Source organism: Xiphophorus hellerii, chromosome 1 (genome assembly GCF_003331165.1).
Source record: "Xiphophorus hellerii strain 12219 chromosome 1, Xiphophorus_hellerii-4.1, whole genome shotgun sequence".
NCBI classification, from domain to species: Eukaryota; Metazoa; Chordata; class Actinopteri; order Cyprinodontiformes; family Poeciliidae; genus Xiphophorus; species Xiphophorus hellerii.
The window spans coordinates 21,494,703-21,518,008 of NC_045672.1; the positions used below are offsets into that span (position 1 = coordinate 21,494,703).

Sequence of the window (23,306 nt, forward strand, 5' to 3'; positions counted from 1 at the left end):
TGGAAGCACTCCTGTTTCATTTTCATCCTCCTCCTCCTGGGTCTTATCTCACTTCACAAGCCTGGACATTTTCTGCTGCTTGTATCAGAGCCTTTCAGTCTCATTTGTGCTCATTTACACTTTCTTTGTTTGCTGATATAAAAATGCAGTGGACTTTTCTTCACTGAGTGAAGAGGAAAACAAAGAACTTTTGTTTAATTTTCTTGGCAAATTAGTAGCGACAACCCACTATTTTGCAAAGCCTGATTAGTGCAGTTAGTGCCAAGACAGGGTAAGTTTATTTGTATAGCACATTTCAGCAACAAGGCAATTCAAAGTGATTTAGATGAACTACTTGTGGTTTTTAACAAACCATTTTAGATAGAGACACACAGATCAGGTTATTCCTGGCTGACAAGGATTTCCATTTTTTAATATCTGACTTTGCAATTTTGATTTATTTTCCCCAAGGCCTGGATCACATGAAATAGAAAATATAATGCACTTCTCAATATCAGTCTGGTTTTTAATGTTTAGACATAAAATTGTCACAAGAAAGCCCAAAAGCACTCAAAGAAAAAGTGGGACTGCCAACACCATTTGGAAGAAAACTTTTTGGAAAACTTTGCTGTGAAGTCAAAAGTCATCTGTGCCTGCAGATGTTTTTGTTGTGTTCAGGTCTGCACGTGGTTCATGGCCATGTGAACTCTGCCCTTACCAGACCACCATACAAACAAACTAACACCTCCACCCCTGAACCTCTGCTCTGCTCCACCCTTTGGGACACACCCAGACAAAAAGGAATCAGTGCCTCTTCATTAAACCCAGTGTGAGACTCTGGGGGGGGGGAGGCTGTTAGGTGTCAGGCGCTAGTGTCGCTTCAGACAGTTCAGTGTGCCTTGCCTGGGAGTGGGAGGTCGTGCGATTTTTTTTCCCGGGAAAAAGACAACGGGATACAAAAGGAGCCTTTTTTGGCCCACTGACGAGGTCATTGTGGCATGATAAAAGAGGAGAGCCAGGAGGCGGCTGCAGGCTTGTGTAGGATGAATACATGCCGTAATGATGGCTGTGACAGACGAGCATATTATCTGCATCCTTTGTGGAAACGTACAGTGGTTCACTGCATCTTACCGCCCTCATAAACAAGATGTTTCATGACTGAAACTGACCTTAAGGCATATAAACAACCTCCTGAGCTGCAGTCCTGATCTGAACATGACTGATCACGTTGAGATCACACAGATAAAATGAACAAAACAACATTTCTTAATAGCATGAAAACAACAGGTTACGGTTACGCGTAATTGTTTGACCGTTGATCAGTGAGAGCAGAAAGGGAGAGCATGTTGAGGCATGTCTGAGGAATGTTGGAGGCAGGACTTTAACTGTTAACATGACACCAGAGCCCGCAGCTGGAGGGGCTCAGACTCTCGCAGGGAAACAAAGAGGAGAACGTAAACACATGTGAAAAATATTCCATGGACTTCCCACTGCAACATCCACTCCTGTTTTCAACAACTCCATAAGTAAAGTGCTACAACAAAACCCTAAGCTTTCCCCAATTTCACTCCATCTCCAGGTTTTTCTTCCATGAGGACCACACATCATTTGTGTGTGAGAGATTTTGCCCCAAATCCCCTTTTCATTACTGTCAGAGGCGATCACTCTGAAAAATTGGGCTCCTGGAGTGGACTTCAACTACAAACCTGGTCCTTCCTCTTGTCACCAGATGCTTAAAGATGTGTGTGTTTGGTGCTGAGGAAGCACAGGAGGGGGACAAGGGATACAAAGGAGATGGGGAGTGTGGGAAACTTCACTCAGGCAAGTCCCCCAGCTTTTCAAAGACCCCCTGACCCAAACTCTGTGCCGTATAGCACAGAATTTACATACCAATGCATGAATCCCATAAACAGACTGAATGTAACCCTACAACAGTAGTGGACAACCGGGGCTGGGTGGGCACAGAAACAAATGTCATCTGGGGTAGGTATTTTGAGCATATCAATGAAAAGACGCATTGATGGCAGGTTTTAAGGCACATCAACAGCATCTTCAGGAAAGCAGAAGGATAAAAGAAATGAAGTCAATGGGCTCATCCAGGCCACAGTGCATTGCAAAGGTTTTTCTAGACCTTGAACTGTTTTGCTTTGTCTTTAGAAAGACTCACTTTTATGTTTTTTATTGGGAATTTTATGTGACAGAAGTGCAGAACTAAAGTGGAAGGGAAATAGGAATGGTTCAGAGTGATGTGCATCGTTAGCTTTCCCTCAACACCAACTTTCATCCCGCATGTAAGCCTGTTACAATAACAAATTTTGCTGGAAGATAAACTGTCCTAGTAATTATTGCAATAGACAATAATACTGATATTTGGAGACCATTTTTAAGTAATATATTGATGGCATAATAACGCAGGTTTGCCCTCTCAAAGACCAATGAACTTAAATTTTCCAAAGAACAATCAGCACTGGAACTGGAAGAGATTTTAAATATCCAAAGTAAAATACAAACATAAATAATAAATAAAACAGAAATAAAAAAAACACACACAACTGAAGTCATACATAATATGGATTATGATGTCTCTGTAAACAAAATTGCCCTTTAAAATTTTTAATAATCAGAATGGAAACTATTTTGCTCATTTTAATTTATCATGCAATTAATGCTCAATTGCTTATTGCCACTGGCTTACCTGCAACTCTTCCATAAAGGCTAGATTTACGGGGTGTGAAATAAATAGCTACCCTGTCAAAGTTTTCTTCCGCTCCTCCGTAATTCAATTGAGCTTCGTAGCTGTTTCAGATATTAATTCTCTCATCGACAGGCCAGTATGCTTAAGTATATGGTGAGATCCTGTTAGATATTATTTATTTATATACTCCTTTCAGTTGAAGGGTTGAACATTGCTCTGCTATTTTTTGGTCTTTATAAAGCAATCAATTACACTGGGTTTTATGTAGGGCCATCAGAGTAAAAGGGCTGAATACAAATACATGCCACACTCTCCAGAATATTAATTTGAAATCCCAATACAGTACACTCACTTTTGTTGTTGTAATGTAATAAAAGCTGAAAAAATTCAACGTGTTTGAATACTTCTGCAAAGTAACTGTAAATGTAACCTGGTAACAAGTCCTTTAGTCATTTCACTCAGTGGCAAACTAACAAAACTGACAATATGTACAGACCTGTGTGTACACAACTGTAACTACTTGATGAGACATTGCTCTTATATAGCGTTACATCAGAAAGTTCAATGCAGACGAAGGTAAGGTTTCAATTTCTACATGGGGAAGATGAGCTCCTAAAAGCCGCCAGTAGCCTTTCTCCACTTTAAAATTGCATTATCATCTCAGAGCACCATCACTATAACGATTTATCACTCAGTTGTGCATTGAAAAGGAGTCCTAAGTGCAGGAAGATGGACTGACTCTGCTATGAAAATCACATTTAAATGCATTTAAATTTAAAATCGTACAACAAATGCACACTTTGTTAGCTTTAACACTAACTTTGCACATAACGTAGGTAAACAAATAAGCAGTGTGTGAGGACTTAGTCTGCTATGTGATGAAAGCATAATCGCAGCCAAGATGAGGTGGGATTATGGACACAACCTCTGACCGGCTTCTCTTGGGAATCAGAAAAGATTAGTGAGTATGTCGGCCCATCTGAGACACAAACACACACCCCGTCAGTAAACAAAACCAATACTTATGTGACATGTTTTAGCGCTAAACGGATGAGATTCATTCACTCTTTAATATTCAGTCTCATCGTAATAAAAAACTTCTTCTTCCTTGGTATGAATAAAACTAGGAGAGCTCAACCTTGGCAGACACAACATATGGTAAAGATGGATTACATTTTAACAATAATCCTGTCTTTAGCTACCTGCTTACTGTGTGTTTGGCCTTTGCATGCAACAATAGCTCTAAGAATAACACCCATTCCCTTTTTTAACACGAATTATACTTGTCCGGTTCCCTATAGTAACATGGCAGACTAGCACAGATTAGGATTGATGCCAGTTCATTAGTGTAAAGAGGAAATGCTGCCTAAGGCAATTTACCTGGAGATACAAACATAGTAAAGATTTGAAGGTTTTAAAATGCTTTGTCTTATGAGAGGTGCTTCTTACCGTGTGGCAAACATAGCTCGGAGAGAAGAGAAGGTAGCAGCGTCTTCCTTCAGAGCCTTCAGCTCGTTCCTCAGCTTCATCATGGTCTCTGTCACCATGGCCTTCTCGTTCTCATACTTGCTCTTCAGATTGGCCAAAGCAACCTCAGCTGTCTGTGAGTGAACAAGAGGAAATACAGAGTGAGAATCGCAGGTAAAAATGTCTTTTCTGTCGTAACAAGCAGATACACTGAGAAATCATCAACACATTCAGACAAATACAAGAGAATGCAGTTTGAAGACTTAAATAAACAAAATCTACCAGCAAGACAACATGTAGATGTCTTGCTGTAGATTATAATATACATTTACATTAAAATATACAGTATGTGATGTGACAATTTCTATCCATAAAACATGAAAATGCTTGTACTTCATAGTTTGTTTAAATAAATTGTTTACAGATACCAAATAGAAGTTTGAAGGGACAAAATTGATAAGTGTGATTTTAAGTAGGGATACGAATTCTCCCAAAGCCTCCTCCAGACTGTACAGGTGACAGCACTCTTCTGTGTGGAAGTTGTTACTTAGATAAAAAGAGTAAAAATTACCCATTTGTCAATCAACCACTGAGGTGTTACAAAATTAAGTCAGGAAAAGCCTATTTAAGAAGCTATTTCAAAAGGAAACTATTTTCTACATCATGTTGTGTCTGAAGAAATCAGACAATACGACTTTCGGAGGATTCCAGGAGGCTTTTTACCCATCATGTGGAAATGTTGCCAATTGCTAGTATAAGATGCTGAAGAGAGTTCAACATGACATCTCAGAAATCGGTTTGTGTAATTTACTGTAAAATCTCAGAACAACACAATTTCTCTTTCCAATACAGATGGAGTAAAGAATCACCCTTCTGCCTTCACAATAGGAAGGTGGTTCTTATAGTATCATCATGGCTCTCAAAGAGAAATCAGAATCAGCTGCCAGACTGGAAACGTTCCACAAAATTCTGGTGCATCTCTACAACAAGCCTAAAACGGATTAATTGCCGACTCAGTCTAAAATTGTCTGCCTCTCAGTCAGAGTTACCTCTGTTTAAATGGACCAGTTCTCACAGCTGAATGTCAAATGCTCATTTACAAGCTGTTATTTGTTTTTCTATGTGCTCTCAGTGAATAGCCCCACACATAGCTTTAAGGGCTGCCACAGCAACTGCAAACACACCCAACATTAGGGCTAAAATTCTTTGCATTTCACCCAGCAGTTCTGTTTTCCTAAACACACTGATACTCAGGGCAGCTGCCACCATATGGCTGCTTTCTCAGCGTCTGTTTGCAATTGTAACCCGTCTGCAACCTGTTTGGTGCAGCAGCTGATGAGACCTGAAATAGCTCTGTCTTTCACCGTTTCTGACAGTAATGACAAGCAGGCTGAACAAACAATGACAGGAGCAGACAAAACGGATCCACCCACCTGCTTGTTGGCCTTGAGGACAGTCCGCAGAGTAGCGATCTGCTCCCGCTTGGTGCTCAGCAGGGATTTTAGCTTGAGGATCTCCTCCATGCAGGCCTCTTTGTCCTTGTCTGCCATGGTGCCGAGCTCCAGAGACGCTACCCGCTGGCGCGAAAGCTCGGTGGTGCGATCCACGGCCAGCTGCAGGTGCTTGATCTGGTCTCTGATGATAGCCACCAGGTTGTAGATGTTCATGGGCTCGCGACGGTGGTCCGACACAGGGGAGGGGAGAGAGGAGACGGGCGAAGGAGTGCCATCACTGAGGTCAGTCCTGCCGTGCTCTGGGAAGAGACCCTTGGTCAGCAGAATGGGAGAACGCCGACCGCGGCCCTCCGGGCTGCTCCGGCCACCTTTGCCCTCCTTGTAGAAGTCGAGCATCACTCTGTTGGGGGTCTCGTTGTTGCACATGCAGACGTGGTTGTAGAGGGTGGCCAGTTCCTCGCTGAATGTTACCAGCTCATCCTGGGCCACACTCAGACTGCCCTGGGACTCGCCCGCCACGTCACTCAGCTAAAACACAAAGAAATAAATCAGCTCCTGCTTCTATGGGAGCACAGAAATTGTTTCAAACATAAGCCTCTCACCTTGCGCAGCTCTTTCTCAAGTTTAGCCTTCTCTTCTCTCTCTGCAAAAGTGGTCCTCTCCAGATTGGACAGCTTATCTCCCAGTGACCTGACGTCGTTCTCCAGACGGCTGCGCTCCTCGTCGTAGCGCGACTGACAAGCCTGGTATTCTGCTTTCAGCGTCTTCAGCTCCTCCTTCAGCTCCCCTGCCTCAGACATGGCCACCTGCCGGAGAAAAATGATGACTGAGCTTAAAATGTCAAAATACAGACATTTTGTGGATTTGTTCGAGAGAAGTTTGAGTAACCTTGTACTTGCACTCCAGGATCTCCGGTCCGTTAATGTCCACTTCGTAGTAGTCTCCGTCCTCGTGGCTGTCCCGCTCTTTCTCGTTGTCCAAAGCAGACTGGCGCTCTTTGCTGGCTTGGAGCTTACGGATGGCGTTGAGGTTCTCTGTCAGCCTGTTGACCTTCTCCTGATGCTCGGACAGAGCCCCATTGGCCTGCTCCAGCTGTTTCTGGGAGTCCTGCAGATTGGACAGCAGGTTGACCTTGTCCCGCTCCATCTGAGAAGAGATGCATAGAGATGCAATTTATTTATTTTTTACTAACTAAATGATGAGAAACGGGACTCCTGCTTTTAAGAATAATATTAAATCAGAGGATTAACTATCCATGTGATAAGCCCCGGCAACATCAGGATGGTGTTATCGCAGAATATGAGGCAGAGTGCCAGCAATATCAGCATCAGGGTCAGTGTGACCTTAACGGTTCAGATCGACTGGGTAAGGGTCGTCTTACACACATGAACAAACTGGGTTTATATCAGCACTGAGCTATTTCAAAAACTATACCGGCACGATATGTTCATGAAGTTTATTAGTGAAAGACGGAACTACAGTGTAGAAAATAAGACTTAAAATAAATCTGGTACCATAAGGTGGGCCTAGGTAAAAGCTGTCTTAGGTCTTTATCCCATTAGATCTTTTTTAGGAGGCTTCAAGGTCATATCACCCCTAAAAAGAAACAGAAGGTATGCCACTGAAACAGATGTTCCCCAGCTGCTATTTCTACATCTGATGAAGGCAAAAGACAACACAAGACATAAAAATAATAATAGTGTGCAAAACAATTCCTATCCATAGGTTCAGATGAGTTTCTGGTGACCATGGTACCCAGACATGTGTGAGTGATCTTGTGGTGATGAGCAAGCAGATGGCAGGACCTCCAGTGGCACCACCTGCTGCCCTGGGAGCCCAGTGGAGCCTGGAGTGTGTGTGTGTGTCTGGCTTTCCTTGGATTAACTTTGCTATAATGGGATTTAGATGCCTGAGGCTGACGGGTCAGGATACAGCAAGCCTCTCCTCTGAGAAACCCACCTTTAAATACAGATGAATTCTGTCCTGGTAGTTAGAAATGGACCAATCAGGACTTTACAGCTAACTTCTCGGATCCATTTGTTTTCTTGCAAAGCTCTGACATGCTGATGCCAATTATAGCAAATTCCAGTTTCTTATAAAAAATACTGGAAAACAAAAGAATAACATTTAAAAGTTTTTTTTTATTTAGCATTCTTTAATTGCTTATTTTAGGAGCAGAGGCAAAATCACATCACTCTGTAAGAGCAGGAACTGCAAAACAAGTGTTTAAAAACATTTTAAAGGGAGATCTTTTAAACTGTTTTTACATCTTATATTAGTGATAAGCACAATTTCTAAGGTTTCCTAAAAACTGTCAACATGTGACCTGTCCAGGCTGTACCCCACCTCTTGCCTTCTTGGTCCATTTTTATAAATAATGCTTTAGGATAAACAAAAGATTTTCGATCCATTCAGATTTTGTCTTTTGCAATTTTTATCTGTTTTTTATTCCACTGAAATGACGTTTAACTCTACAACTGACAGAAAGAAGTAATCTCTAAGACATGGCAATATTGCTGTGTGGCAAAGAAATGTGAACAAAGACCAACCTGCATCAGCTGCTGTTTGAGCTTCTGGATTTCTGAGATGTTCAGCTCACTCAGCAGGTCGTCGACCAGGCTGGGCACCGGGCAGAAGAGCTCCTCCTTAGGAGTGGAGATGCGGTTGTCCTCGTTGATGGCGTTGGCCAGTTTGGTGAAGCTATTCTCGTATCCAAGCAGAGCCTCGTCGTTGTTAGGTTCCGTGGCGACGTCGTCACTGAACTTGAGGCCATCCAGAGAAATGCTTAAAGGACTGAGGGAGAGATGTGGGAAATTATGTAATTTGATGATTCGAACATGTTCCCTAAAGCCTGACATCAGCTTGTTTGTGTTCTGGTTACCTGTGATACAGAGTGTCTCCGATGTTCATGTAGTGGGAGAGCTCTTTCCTCAGGGAGGTCTTGAGCTCCCGCTCCGTCTTGATGGTCTCCAGAGCCTCACCCAACTGACGTTCAGCGATTTCCTTCAGGCGGATGGCGTCCTCCAGCTGGCTGTTCAGGAACTGAGTGTCTTCTTCCAGACGACGAATCTCGTGCTTCAAACCCTCAAACTCCACCTAGACAGAGCAGAGGCAAGAGGAGTCAAGATTTCTGGAATTTTACAAAATCAGCCATTGGGTTAACTGATGAGGAAGCTCCAAAAACAAAAGAATCATTATAAAAACATGTGTCTTTTTAAAAAATATGTATTTGAGATCCTTCTACATTTGGAAGAATTGTATTGAGCATGCACTCATATGTCCATATGAGTAGTTTTAGTTTAGTACAAAATAAAACACCAAAGGTTCATTGTCGGTCAGATTGTGGTGAAAACCACCTGTAAATATTATGACAAAGATAGTCAGCAGTAGTCAGTATGCACAAAGGCTTATAGTTCCATACAGGTTGCATTTTTAATAAGACTGTCATCAAAAAGTTAATTTAGTTCAGTAAGTCAATTAAAAATTAAACACTATTCAGACAGAAATTGATAAATTTCAAATGTTTTTTTCCTGCTAGTTTTGATAATTTTGACTTACAGCTAATAAAAATGCTCAATTTGGGCAAAAGAAAATTTTTAACTCTATATGAGATTAATAAATAATGATTCAGCAGTTGTTCACCAAACGGATGATATATCACAGCACAATAAGTAAAAGTTGGGTGGAAGAAGAAAGTGTTGTAGAAAAAGCTCCACAAGCAACAGGGACTTGTGCACCATACTGTATCAACATATTGCAACAAAGAACCTTAAGTAGCAGCGTTAAGGTTGTTAATGTTGTTGCTCCATTACTATCTAAAGTTCAAAACAATTTGCAATAACATACAATTATAAACTTTAGGGAAAAAAGAGATGTTTAGTGACAGTGGTTATTTTTTAAATTCTTCTCATGGTGGACTTAAAACATGTAAAACTCTACAGGGAATTGCATTACAAGAAATTAAAAAGAGGTAATGTTTTTTTGTTTATGTTATCAGTGAAAACAGGCCAGTGAGAAGTAGCTGAGTTGATAATCGACTTTGGGGTTTATATTTGATAACTGGCTTGTTTAAAATGAATTCAGCCCTAAGAAGCAGCTAAATGATACTCAGAAGCAATTAGAAATTTGATAAGAAGAGGGATCTCAAATCAATCTATAGTTAATCATCTCATCTTTTTATGCATGTATGTGATTTTACCGTGACAACACTCTGCCCTCTGACACTTCCTCACCTGACTCTGTTTGAGCACGGAGACTTGCTTCTGCAGAGAGATGTTCTCCTCCTCCAGCTCAGTGTAGTCCTGCAGCAGACGGCCCTCCCTGAACTTGTACTCCTTGATGTCGTCACGCAGCTGATTCCTCTGGAGCTCCATCATCTCCCCGTTCTGAAGGTAAGCAGAATTAGAGAAGCCGTCAGCTTGAGCAATGTTGATTTTGATTGAGGAGAGCTGCAGCACTGCAACCGTTTTTAACATTTTCAATCTTACTAAATTATAAAGAGCTCCCATCTGGATGAACCAAATGTGTGCCTGCTGGGAGGTAGGTACCAGGTGTCGCTCCGGGCAGTGGGCCACCAGCTCTCTCACTTGACACTTCTAACTGCACTAAAGGGATTGAAGCCTGCCTCGTCTCTCTTAGGGACGAGTGTTTCCTGTGAGTGGGTGGAAAGCTGTGCAATGGTCCAATTATCCAAATGAGAACCTCATTATGAGTCTTTCTTTGTATCTAAAGAGTAATTGACACAAGTGAGGAAGCTACAGCAGAAAGGTAGTGCAAAAACTGGCTGAAATGTTCCAGAAGTGTGCCAGAGAAACAAGAGGTTTGACTTTTTTGTTTGCTCCCATTACCAAACACCACTCTGTTTCTAATGTACTGTAAGTGCAGTCTGATACCTCATGCTGCTCAGGCTTCATTAATAAAATAAAGCACAGAGAAGCCAGGAACAAGCCTTTCAACCATAAGGTTTCTATCTCCCTACTGAACCATGCAAAACCTTACCAGTTGCCTAAAAGGAAGTACTTACTTGACTATTATGCTTAGTTAGAATTAAAAAAAAAAAAACATATGTCTGGGATTTTGCATTAATGTGTTAATGAGAGCGGTCTCTCATTCAGGAGATTACCTAATACCGAAGAGACTATTAACTATCAATCTGTGTGTGCCCATTTGGGCCCTTCCTCTCATGCCATCGCCATGTGGCCACGTCAAAATCCCCTCCTCTCGGGTCATTTTATCGGTCTCACAAAGTCGCTCTTGAGGGGGTTTCACTTAGACATACATCTAGATTAACTATCATTATGATAAAGGGCTTTGCAACAACATTCACACCCCTGGAACCTTTTAAGTTTTGATATGTTACAAAAAGAGTTCTAGATTTCATTGGGATTTTTTGATAGCCCAACAAGTAGCACATCATTGGGAAGTTGAGGGACTGTGTTTTATTTATTGTTGGGGTTTTTTTTCAATCGTAGAAATACATTTGTATTTACTGCATGTATGTATTAAATCCAGGGCAAACATTTGCTTTCAGTAAGGCACACAATTAACAAATAGAATCACCTTGCTTATAATTTAATTGTAGTATAAATCCAGATGTTTGAAGGCACCAAAGGTTTGTTAGAAAGCATCAGAAAACAAAAAGTATTATGAGACAAAGTAACAGCAGACAGTTGTAGACATACAACATAAAGTTGTAGAAAAGTTTAAAGCAGGTTTACCTTCTAGGACATTATGTCAAGCTTTGAACACATCACTGTTTTCAATCCATCAGCTAAAAACATAAGAGTACACCACAATTGGAAACATACCAAACTATGACTGTGCACCTAAACTGGTAACAAGGAGCTAAAGATAAGGATTTTAAACCAAAAAAAGTACCAGTTCTCAACCTGTCTTTTACTACCCGAGAGTTCTGTTTGACCCACGTCATTGTGTCTCTGTAAGTGCCTCATTCTTTTATTGTTTGAGCCTACTCTGGTTTATGAAAGATTATAGTGTAGATTGCAGGCAGTTTAAGCTCACAAGTATTATTTATCTGAGTATCCCTGCAATTAGATGCCATTAAACACCTAATTTATTAACGCTGTCTTAAACAACCAACAGCTCTCTCCTTTTACAGCATACTAACCTTAATATTTGGTTCAGATGGATAGCAAGGCAGTAAAATGCTGTCAATTCCCAGAAATCAAGAGTATGATCCATGTTAGCGGCTCAATAATTAAACACCAAGTGCAGAGTAGATTTAAGACCATCATTTGATGAATTAAGATTCATCAGATGCACATGTTTGATGAACCATGTTGGTGTGTTACTAAATAAGAAAGTCATACTTCTATGACTTCTGAGGGAGACAAGAATCAAAGCAAAGTTGAGAAAGCAGCATTAAGAACGTCACTAGCTCAGATGTCTCAGACAATATAAACAGTGAATTCATTATGTCTGTGAAGATAATCTCATCAGCAGAGTAATCTCTTTTTGTCAGCTGAACAATGCAGAGCCAGCTGGCTGCTCAGGTCTACTCCTGTTCAGGGCTATGCGCCTCAGCTGGTGGGTTAGCTCTGTTCGGTCCAGATGAAAAAACGCTGCTCCGATCTGATTAAAATGCACACATGGGGGGTGACCTTCGACCTTCTGCGTCCTCTATTACCCTGTGCCCCAGATTGGAAATTGTGTTCCAAAACTATAAAGTGCTAATAACATTTATTTGTGTGAGGGCCGTAATGACACTCTGGGGAATGTTACTGGAATTATTCTGGAGAGCAATCTGCTGCCTCCAACAGAGCTCATTAGGAAGAAGTCACTCACAGGCTTACGTCAGGTCAGCGGCAGTAGCTTTTGTCACCACAGGTGACGCCTTGACAGCTGTCCTATCAGCCACACACGTTCCAGACAAGAGTGTCACCGGGTGGCAGAACTAACACAAGCACGCTACACCAAAGCGCAGAACTATACCGTAAAATTTCTAAAGACACGCTGATTTTTTAAAAATTTTCATCTTCGATTTTTTTTGCAAAGATGATGATTAAGAATTTAGCTGGTTTACAGCCATAATTAACGATATTTTAAACAATGAAGGATTTAGAAGTCTTTGGAGTCTTTAATGTCTTAAGTTAGCAATTAGCATGACTACCATTATAAAGAGAGCAATCTCTTTGTAATCTTCTACTCTTAGTCTACCTCTTGCTAAAATGATGGCTAGACTCTAACATGGTACAAGACTGTTTTATTTATACATTCAGCCAGTCTGACTGGGAAAATACATATTTTGCCCTACTTCTCTGCTTTCGCATAAAGCCCCTTGACCTCAATTTCCCTCTCCATCTTATTCACTTTGCACTTAAGCAAAATGTATGCGTCAGTTCTTTCCAAACACATTTCCTCACAAAGTGCAGAAGCTCAGAAATGCCACGACAGAGAGACAGACAGAGAGGCAGAGCACAAGCTCCCCTGTGTTTATTTTTACTCCATTTCTCTACTTCTACTGATACCACTGACCTCCATCTTGCCATTTCACCATCCTTGTTGCTCTAATTTTCCCAACCCCCACTGCGCCTCCATCATCCCTGCATCCGTGTGCTTTTAAAAGCAATGCGTCGATCACTTTAACCCTCCCCTCCCCCCCTAGCTAAATCTATCGTACATCACATCTGAAAAGTAGAAGTGAAGGAAACGTCTTCCTGAAATCTCTCTGCGCTATACATTGAAGTCAGGGACGAGGAACAAACTGGCATGTCCTTCAACATCCTTTCAAAGTCATATGAACTCATGCTAAATCCGCCAAGCCAAATCTACCTCAAATCACTTCCAGGTGAGACAGTGCATGAGTAACAGATGTAGAGCAGCTACGCGAACAAGGCGAAAGAATATCAAAGCTTAGAGGCATTGTGCCACAGTCAAAAACAAGGAGGGTGAAAGCCGATCCGCTTTTATCCTGATCTTTGCTGCGAGCGGCTGCCATTGCTTGCATGGAGCTCCAACTCATCATGAAACCACAGACAAGGTTGTACATCCAAAGGAAACAGATCACATAAAAACATAGAGAACTCTAGAAGTGACTGGCTCGTCGTACTTTTCCCTTTGTATGATTACCTAGAAACCTACAAGGTGACTCTTTCATTCCCTGCACTCAGCGTGTTTGTGAATTTGAGGTCATATGGGTGAGATCGAATCAGAGTGGAAAATCTGAGTTTACACCCATTAATGGAAGTGCCCATGAGGGTCTGTGTGTGTGTATGTATAAGCTGTAGGTGTTTCATTAGTAAACATTGATCCACAGCAGGAAATCTCTGTGGTCTAGTAATGCAGCGGTTAAATTAATAATTATAAGGATCAATTGAAAATCTCCTAAAGGTGTTTAAGAAATGCACCCTAAATATAGGAACCAAACTATTAGATGCATGACTCAATGTTTTGAGGAATAATGTTTTGTTACCATTACAGCTGCAAGTCTTTCCATGTCTCTGATGTCTCCCAGTTTTTCCACACCTAGTAATTGATTCCATGATTGGATGGAATTCATCAGTAAAAATATTCAAATTGTTCCACAAATTATCCATTGAGTTTAGATTTTAACTCAATCTAAGCTACTCTAAGACACAAAAATGCTTTAAACTAAGCCACTGTTTGTGTTTGGGGTCTTTGTGTCGCTGGAAGGTGAACCTCTGCCTCAGCCTTGGATATGTTGGTCTATTACTGAAAAAACAAATAAAATCCATTGCCTGTAATTAGAAGGTAATAAAATCTAAAGTTCAGAGAGTCTAATGTTTTTTCAAGGTTCTGTATCTAAACAGGGAGTAAAACACAGTAACCCAGAAATTCATTAGGTTGTGAATCAGGTGTGCCAGCTGGAGTAGGAATAACGCTGCTAAAACAGACCGATCCATCTCAGTAATAACCCATTCTTATCCCCCACTCCTGATATTTGGCGGCTGTTATTGTGATTTCCTTTAAAAAAGCTGTTTGTCAGCCTTCCCTCCATTTATCTTTCCTTGCACCCTCTCCTCCTCCAAAATGCCATAGAAAAAAACAGAGCAGATCCATCTCAGCATTAATGTCACAAGAAATGATGAGGAGGCAGACATCAACACCCCGGAGTCCTCCAGGACTCGGAGTCTTATTACATTAGCCTCTTGACAGTAGATGATTATAACAGGGAACAAAGAGCAACCTTCCTTGGATCTCTATACGACGCTAGTCAGACCTTTCAACACAAGGCAGGGCTTTAGGAGTGCCAACAAAATTGCTCTTGAGCCTCTGTGCGTCACTGTTTCAAAACTGAAAACATGAAGCCCCGTACTCAGATTTCTTCTGGGTATAATAAAAACAGTGGTCTTGTTTGTAGTGAGCTTTTTCCTCCCCCCTTGGAGAATTATTCCATCAGTAAACAGTCCTTCCACTTTCACACTCTTAAAGAAACTGAAAAAAACTGTGGCTACAAACTGTTAAAATGAGCTGAGAAATTTCATCAGTTAAGGGCCAACGTTAGCTTTTTAAAATGGAGGCATAGAGAGAAACTCTTTCTCTGGGTGGAAAACACAGTGTGAAGATAGACTAAACCACACTGATAACATTTACAACATGACTATGACTTTGCATGATAATGTTCTGACACTCATCCATTGGGGCTTTCTATTCTGTGAAGATAATGAGGCGCATCACTAGAGGCATATTCCCCACAATACATGAGATTGGATTTAATGAAGTCATGCCTATAAGCGTGCGCCTCCTCACAATGTTACTGGCTCTTTGTCTGACTATAATCCTATAGACCGAGACATACCAGTGGAATATGTCTCATCTTTGCTTTGTGCCACCATATGAGTGTTTGGCATGAAATTGCCTGGTTGGTTTAAATGGGAGATATGGAACCAGCTGAGATGCTTCAGCTGCAACAAAATCCTGTTAAGTAAATGGAGCTTCCAGATATGTGAAATTTTGCTTTAAAACAACTGGTTTTGGAACAAAAACCATGAAATTGAGAATGTTTGGATGCATTTTTTTCAAATATACTGAGTCAGTGGAAGCTGTTAACTAAAATATATTGTTTCTTAGACTGAAAGAACGATGCAGACATGTATGGCTAGAGTCATTTCAAACAAATAAAAGAAAGAAGATACAGTTGCAGACTGTCGCATTCCATGTTAAACTTATGATAATTGAGTCATTCAGTCCACCTTCTGACTCTACATGATTAGCCATGCATGCTTAGAAAAAGCAGAGCAATCCACTATTAGCAATGGATTTGTGCCCATTAAGTCCAGCTCCTTCTCAAAATGGATTTTAGGTCTCCTTTTTCTTTTGTATCAATCTCGGTGTGTCCTAGTGCCTCCCTCCTCTCCTCTTCCAGCATCAGCTCAGGGCTAATTCAAAATCCCAGAGACAAAGGCTTCTTTCAGGCCTGCCAGTGTGGTCACAATGCCAGCCTCAGTGCCCGGGCTTTCTCCATTTGCCCACCACAACACACTCCTAGCACCCAGTAAAGTGGCACTGGTGGGGTGCCATTATCTCAAATACATGAGGTAATTTACACATCAGAACCTTTTATCCGACTAATTAGTGTGGATTGAAGTCCATTGCAATACAGCACGGTGGTCATAAAGGGGGTGACGTTGGCCAGAAAGACACCAGTGAACCACCCTGTAACACAATAAATCAGAACTGCTCTGTATTTAAATCCACCATGAAGGTATTTGTAATAAATATCCTCAGGTGATGGATTTAATGTCTAAAATGTAGCAGGAAAAAGAAACCATGTTTTGAGTAGATGGTTGGCTCAAGGCATGCTTTACACAGTGGATCAATAGCATGGCAGAGCACATCTAGCTTCCATAATACTAACTTTCACCAACACGGAGAAGCAGCAGCTGACCTAATTATTGCTGTATTTAGAGCTTTTCAGAACTTAAGTCGTTGGCAGGAACATGCCATTTTTAAGTCTTTCCCTAATCTCTGTAAGAAGCACTGCTGACATCTGTTTCGAACAGTGACTCAAAAAACAGCAGTCGGTCTTGCAGATGTCTACGGACCAATGAGGTTTCTTCAGAAATTAATCAATTCCCTTTTTGAGGACTTGACCTTAAAAACTGAGCACTGGGCTAAATCTGCTGTGGATGAGCAGCTGGGTCTAACAATATTGTGGAAAGATAATTAAACTGGAAAGAGAAACAGGAAACACAGTTAGTCCCATGCAGATGTACAAAGAAACCAGATGGTAATTTTGGATGGTCAAATTCATGTTTCAGACAATTAGTCAATACAAATAACGACAAAAAAAAACACAGAATATATTTATAGTTCAGTGAATGGAATGTTTGGTGTTTGACCCAGCTAATTGCAGGTGGTTGTCTGTAATCGTTTGGAATAGCGCTGCATCTACTACAAATTGCTAAAGATGGTTCGAAACATCAAACCTGTCAACAATTTCTAAAAAGAATTTTAACAGTGATTGCTCTCTTTCTCAGATTTGGCTAAAATGAGCATCTGCAGGTCAAAAAGCTGAGATCATAATTTGTCCACAATATTTTGATCAGTGCATCTGTACTAAGAGAAGAGGACAAAGTCAGAAGCAACATTCAAGGTGATACATGTAGCTTCATTAAAGTGCTATAAAAACTACAGATGATGAAACTTAAACAAAAGTGCTCCAGGTGTCTGCTCCCTTCATTCCCATAAAGCTCATCTCTGCTACTATGCTATTATGAGTCTGCTACTCATAATCCCTTCATTATTATTCCAGTTTTCACTTGGCCGCCAAGGGAACATAGACCTCATCATCAAAGAAACAAATCATGCCCAAGGGCCTCCACCTGCCTCTCTGTTCATCTCATTTCATCCTTTCATGTCCTCTTGTCTCAGCTGCATCAAACACACCTGTCAATGTAATTCCAGGCTGTTCTGCTATCTTGCTAACATAATGTCATCATCACTTGTGGAATCACACACAGAAATTGCTGCACATGCATCACACAACTCTTGGCAAAGACACGCAGCCCACGCCCTGAACTGGGCTGTTGTCTCTTCAAATGAGGTCAATTGGCTGTGAATGTATGTAAATAGCAGCAATGAAGAGGGCAAGCTTTGTCCAAAGTAGGGCAAGAATAATGGCTTTTTACATGATACTAGGATAAGCTTGCTGGAATGTGTGCCGAGAAATGGTTTGGATTGAGCCTCAGACAAACACTGACAGGTTTGTTTTATCGGAGATGAGAGTTATCTAATAAAGAAGTATGCCTAGGATGCAACGACAAAAGCAACAGGCTGAGAACTATTTTTATGTAGGGATTTGAACTAAGATAATTGGTCAATTATTTGTGTGGGATCCTGTCATCTTTTTGGAGTAGACACATTTCCCATGGTCAATCAATTAATCAAGTTTATTTGTATAGCACATTTAAGCAACAAGGCAGTTCAAAGTGCTTTACATCGTAAAAACACAAATAAATACCTGGCCCAGCTACTTTATTCAGTATTATAGCCACACCTCACATGACAATAGGGTGGAGTAAAGAACATCAAGTTCAAAGATGAGGCGTTTCCATAATTATTAGGTAATTAATGTTGTCAAAACATGTCAGAAGCAGATGAGAATGCATCTCTGCTATCAGAGACACAATAAAGCCCCTGGATAGTTAACGTATTCATACAACAGAATTAATGCAGCAACATACAACCATACTAGAGCATCCACTGAAATTGGCTACCATGGTAATGATGTGTACAAAAACATTTCAAATTGTTACTATAGAGACGCAGTAACCTCCCCTTCTTCCCCCCAAAGATGTCACTTTTTTTCTCTGGTTCTCCAACAGTGAGCTTTAGAGACTCACTGCAGAGACTCCTCTGCATCTGCATGGCAGCAAAATGTCCGCCCTCTTACTGCCATATCAGTCACATTCCCAGTTTATTTCATTAATTTTCATCTTGGTCTGACTGTACTTGTCTTGAAAATTAACTTAAACTTGTAAATGTTTAATAACTTAAGAATGGCACTAAGGCAGACCGGTGTTCATCATCGTATGTAACCTGTTTATCTTTCCCATTTTGAAGAGAGGCTAAAAGAAATCAGCCTCAATCTCTCATCATACCTGTACACCTGGGAAACAGGAAGTCACAAATTCCTAATTGAAAGCCTTTGCACACACACACAAATTAAAAAAAGTAAAATAGAGATAAAAATGCTTCAGATAGAATTATTTTAGAAGGCCAATATGTCTTGCAGCAAAAGAGCTCACTTATGTTCCAAGTCGCTGTGTGGTGTTGGCTAAATCATGCGCAATGCCATAATCAAGAATATTAAATATAAATAATTCATTATTCTTTAAAGCAAATACAGGGTGAGTTGTACAATAGGGGCTTCATATTACTCCTTACCTCTTTCATCTCCTGGGAGATGGCAACAAGGCGTTCATTCTCAGACTGGGTATTGGTCAGGATGTTGCGCGTCTGCCGCAGTTCGTTTTGCAGCTCCAGGACCCTCTGCTCATAGTAGGCCTCCTTACAGGCCGACTCCTGGATCAGAGACTCCTCCCGGCTTTCCCCATCTGCTGCCACCTTCCTGTGGTTGGTGTAAGCTTGTCCAAAGGCCTAAATGTGCAGAAAATATTATTTTAGTGCCACAAAAATAATATTTGATACATGGTGACTAAGAGAGTGTCACATTTTGGAATATAAGGGTCGTTGATAGAAGAAACATTTGCTTGTGCTTCACCCGCTTTAAACTGACACTGATCTCTTCTTTAGTGGTTCACCTGAGGACTGTGGAGCAGAATCTACCAAAACACTCCCGTCGCTCAGTGGAGATTATCATTTAGGGTCCATCTGGGCTGCATCAGAGTGTCTTACCCACCAAATCCCCTCTCACCCCCTTCCTTTGCCTGCAGGATGCTGGCCTCTCCAGCATGTGCACTGCAGTGACCCCACAGATGGAAACAGGCAAACAGCAAAAGTAGAGCAAACAGACGAGTGTCTAAGTTTTATTGAAAGGACTGTTTTTAATGCTCTTTAATACCTTAGACCATATCAAAACAGGAGAGGGTCACAAGATCAGATGAGGAGAGGATCAACTTTATGAAGATTAAAAGAACATATGACATAAAGCTCCGGCCTCTAATTTTTCTCAGCATTAAAAGGCAACGAACTGTCATGTAATATGAGAATTTTTTTTTTCCTGTTGATACAACCTTAATGTGTTATTAGCCTGCAAGGCAGAAACGCCAAACCATTGAAAGAGACAGACCTTCATCACAGTGGAAACTAGGTTAGGGCACGCACTGCTTTCTCAAACTAATCACCCGTCTGATAACAGATTTCATTTTCAATCCCGTAACCGTCGTTGTTTGGGTGGAAATATTCCTTTTTATCTCTCCTTGTAGTGGGTGTGCACACAGTAATCTAAAAATCACGTGAGATGCAGAACATGACCTTATTTGCCTCTCTCTCTGTGACCAACTACTACAATTGGCTGCTGGCAGGCTGCTGCATTGTATGAATCCCAGTGATTGCTTCTAAGCAAGCAAGAAAAAAAAAAAAAAAACACTTTTATATTTGTCAAACTGACCTACTTGCAGAACCTGGACTAATTTGTGCATTTGTAAAACAGGAAATTGTGGAAAAGTTTTGTGCAATATGACTAACCGATGGCTCCCAGTCATGCAGAAATTCAGATGGAACAGGGTTTTCCCCAGTGTAATATAAGCCTGGCGGGCCACCAGGTTTTATTTGTGACCCCATCAGGTTAAGCATTACTTATTTATTTAAGTCTTTTTGAAATGTTTGCATTTTTTAAGACTAATTTTCCAATCTTTCAATAACACATAATTATCAAGTGATATTTTCAAATTTCATGTCAACTTTAAACATTGTTTAACTCAAAAACACAACGGGCCAATGGATGACTGACTGTCCTAACGCCCAACCCCCGGGTTCAGCAAATTTTCTGGAGGGAAACCTTGTGGAAGAATAGATTAAATCTCTCTTAAGGTTCGCACCATCTGCTAACAGATCCTCATCAACACACCTTCCAGAGGTAAACCACAACTTATTAAATCATTGCCACAACTTGCTGAAAGGAGTTGAGGAATGTCCCAACGTTTTTTTTATTTGCTCAGATGGTAGAATCAATCTTACAAATGAGTTAAAATACAAAGATTAGTACAAAAAAATATATAAACTTCTGTGGCAAACATCCAAACTCATCATTCTCTTTACTCTGCTATGGAACATAAAGAACCATTGAAGATATTGTTTTCTATCTTTCCTGCTTTGAGCGTTAACTAATTACTTTACGGGAATAGGTGTGTGTGAAGGAGAAAGACATTACTGTGAAACAGTATTTTTGCTAAAATAAGATGCTAGATTGTTTTTAGCAACTTATATCATTGATCAGCGTGGTGAGGATTATTAAAATAGTCTGTAATTTCTTTTGGAAATGTTTCAAAAAGGGTGCAGACATTTCAAACACTCTGTCATCAGATTCATAGGCTTAAAACTCAAAAAGATAGAATAAAGTTTCATGTATTCCATTTAGACTTCATGTTATCTACTAAAGTCTTGATCTTTCTTGCAGCCACAATGAACTGCAGAAACGTTACAACATGTGGAATATGTTTCCTTTTAAACAGCTTCTTACAGCTTTAGTGTTTCCTGTTTTATTTTATGAACGCTTCACTGATGCTGAAATGTAACCAACTCAAATTCCTGTTTGCTCTGTAACAGCACCCACACTGATGAGTGTTCCAGTCAGCTGGATCTTGCAGAATGAGGAGGTTGCATCCGTTTATTAAAATCTTTAGTTTCTGACTAACGAACCAGAAGAAATTCAACCATTATCCATCAACAAAAAATGTCTCTTTATATCTCGAGTATAAACAATCTTCTACCTATGTGGAGGTGGTTGATCGGTAAATACAAAACCAGTAGTGAGGATTTTATAAAAAGCCTGTGTAGCTCAATAGACAATTTGTGCTTTAAATTGTGGATTACAGTGTGTGTCCTAAATGTCTTTTCAAATTGTGCCACATGCCAAGGAAGACAATCATATCAATAATCAGCAGGGGGCCGTGTTTGATTAAAATGTTATTAAACACACAGGAACCAATCAAAATCAGGGGAATCCCATCATTATAATCTGAAAGCAGGCTTGGTTTCTGAGGGGACAATCAGTCCAATCTAAAGAGGGCTATCACTGAAGCAAATAGAGTCCCCTGCCAAAACCCCACTGACCCATTGAATTTAATCTCAGTTCCCCACATGGGCAAGAGTTTAGGCTACTTTTGAGGGAGGGAACACTGATTGCACGAGGCCAAGGCTGTAATCCTTCAGTCAGCGGCCAACTCAATTTATAATTCATCTTTAGCCGACCATATGTTGCAGTTGTGCTGGTTTTTATAAGCTAGACTGTAATTCAAAAGCCAAAGTGCAGAACCGTAATGATCTTCGACCTCATGTGTCTGAGGAGAAGATTCTTGAACTCTGATCTTGTTTTGATTTGCTCATCTTTTCAGAATCATGACTTCCTCAAACAATTTCACACATAAGAACTGAAGATCAGTGTGTTGAAGTGAATTACAACAGACTGCTGTGTGGGTGAACTGATACAAACTATCAGAAGGAGGAAGTGTGGTGCTGTTTTTATAATTTAGTTTTACATGAAGTCTTCTTCATGTAAAGAAGTGTTAGTGTTTATTTATGGTGGGTTCCGTTTACATTTGTTTTACAGATATAAACTTGAAAACAAACACTGCAACTTAGCAAGAGTTGCTATGAAAGACACATGGCTCAACATGGCGGGACTCGTGATGCAGTATGTCTCCTAATCTGAACAATGTTGCAACCTTCAAAGACAAATACGCTGATTAAAAGGTTGAGAAAATGACAGGACACACAGGCTTTGGTTCAAAAAAACATTTCTGTTTCAAAACTTTACAAGGAAAAGGACCACAACGCAGATGAAACACAGACCAAAGCATTCACTGTTTGCTTTTCCAACACATAAGCATTCTGTTTATGATTCACTTGACCTGTAAGGGGGAGGGGAGGTGTGGGGCATCGGGGTCTTCCAGGTGAAAAATAGATCAATACATCTGTGCTCAGAGGCACAGTGGAGCTGAAATACACATATCGTCTTATTTTGTTTTTCTGTGTTCCTGGCTAAGATGGTGCTGTTGTAGGAGTGAAGGAAGCACAGAGGTCATAAAATACTGCTAGACTCTAAATATAGCTAACACGAGTGAATCAGTATGAAAACACCTAAAACCTACTCATAGCATCTATGATATAATCTAGAGGGAAGCTCTTCAAAATCTGAGAAATAGATTACAGCTGACTTTGGTGCAATCACTGGATTACCGTGTATGACTGAGAATTTGTGGGCTGACAGACGTAGACATGCACTAATGTAATAAAATAACATTTTGGCAGTATCTGTACTGTGGGCTGATGCTGAACTGAGATTTTCGTCTCCTCAGCAGCATTCTTGGGCTCTGAGAGCCTGTAGCGAATGCTAAACAATGAAGCTGTGTGGTGTCGACTGGTTCTGTTACTCATACACAGAAGGCTGGAGAGCCGGGGTCAACTCTGGATGCCAAAGCAGTGATTCAGCAACCCTGAAGGCTGATCAGTGGAAGGGTTCTCATTGTAAGCAACTGCAGAGGAAGCGAGGAGCAGCGAGGGACAAAAAACAGCAAATACACACACACTGAATAGAATCTCCTGCC

General features: G+C 40.7%; 1 protein-coding gene across 3 annotated transcripts in view; it reads right to left on the minus strand.

The window, feature by feature from the left end:
• The window catches only part of LOC116718621 (protein bicaudal D homolog 2-like), a 43,942-nt gene that overhangs the window by 6,982 nt on the left and 13,654 nt on the right, over positions 1-23,306 (minus strand). For all 3 annotated transcript variants that reach the window (XR_004338970.1, XM_032560922.1, XM_032560801.1), the window contains exons 2-9: positions 18,964-19,176; positions 9,828-9,980; positions 8,477-8,691; positions 8,145-8,388; positions 6,484-6,741; positions 6,198-6,401; positions 5,575-6,123; positions 4,124-4,275 (exon numbers count right to left, since the gene is read on the minus strand). Coding sequence is in view for 2 of the 3 variants with exons in the window: in XM_032560922.1 (XP_032416813.1) it covers positions 4,124-4,275; positions 5,575-6,123; positions 6,198-6,401; positions 6,484-6,741; positions 8,145-8,388; positions 8,477-8,691; positions 9,828-9,980; positions 18,964-19,176 (1,988 nt within the window). In the remaining variant the exon portion in view is untranslated. The remainder of the gene's footprint in view (positions 1-4,123; positions 4,276-5,574; positions 6,124-6,197; positions 6,402-6,483; positions 6,742-8,144; positions 8,389-8,476; positions 8,692-9,827; positions 9,981-18,963; positions 19,177-23,306) is intronic.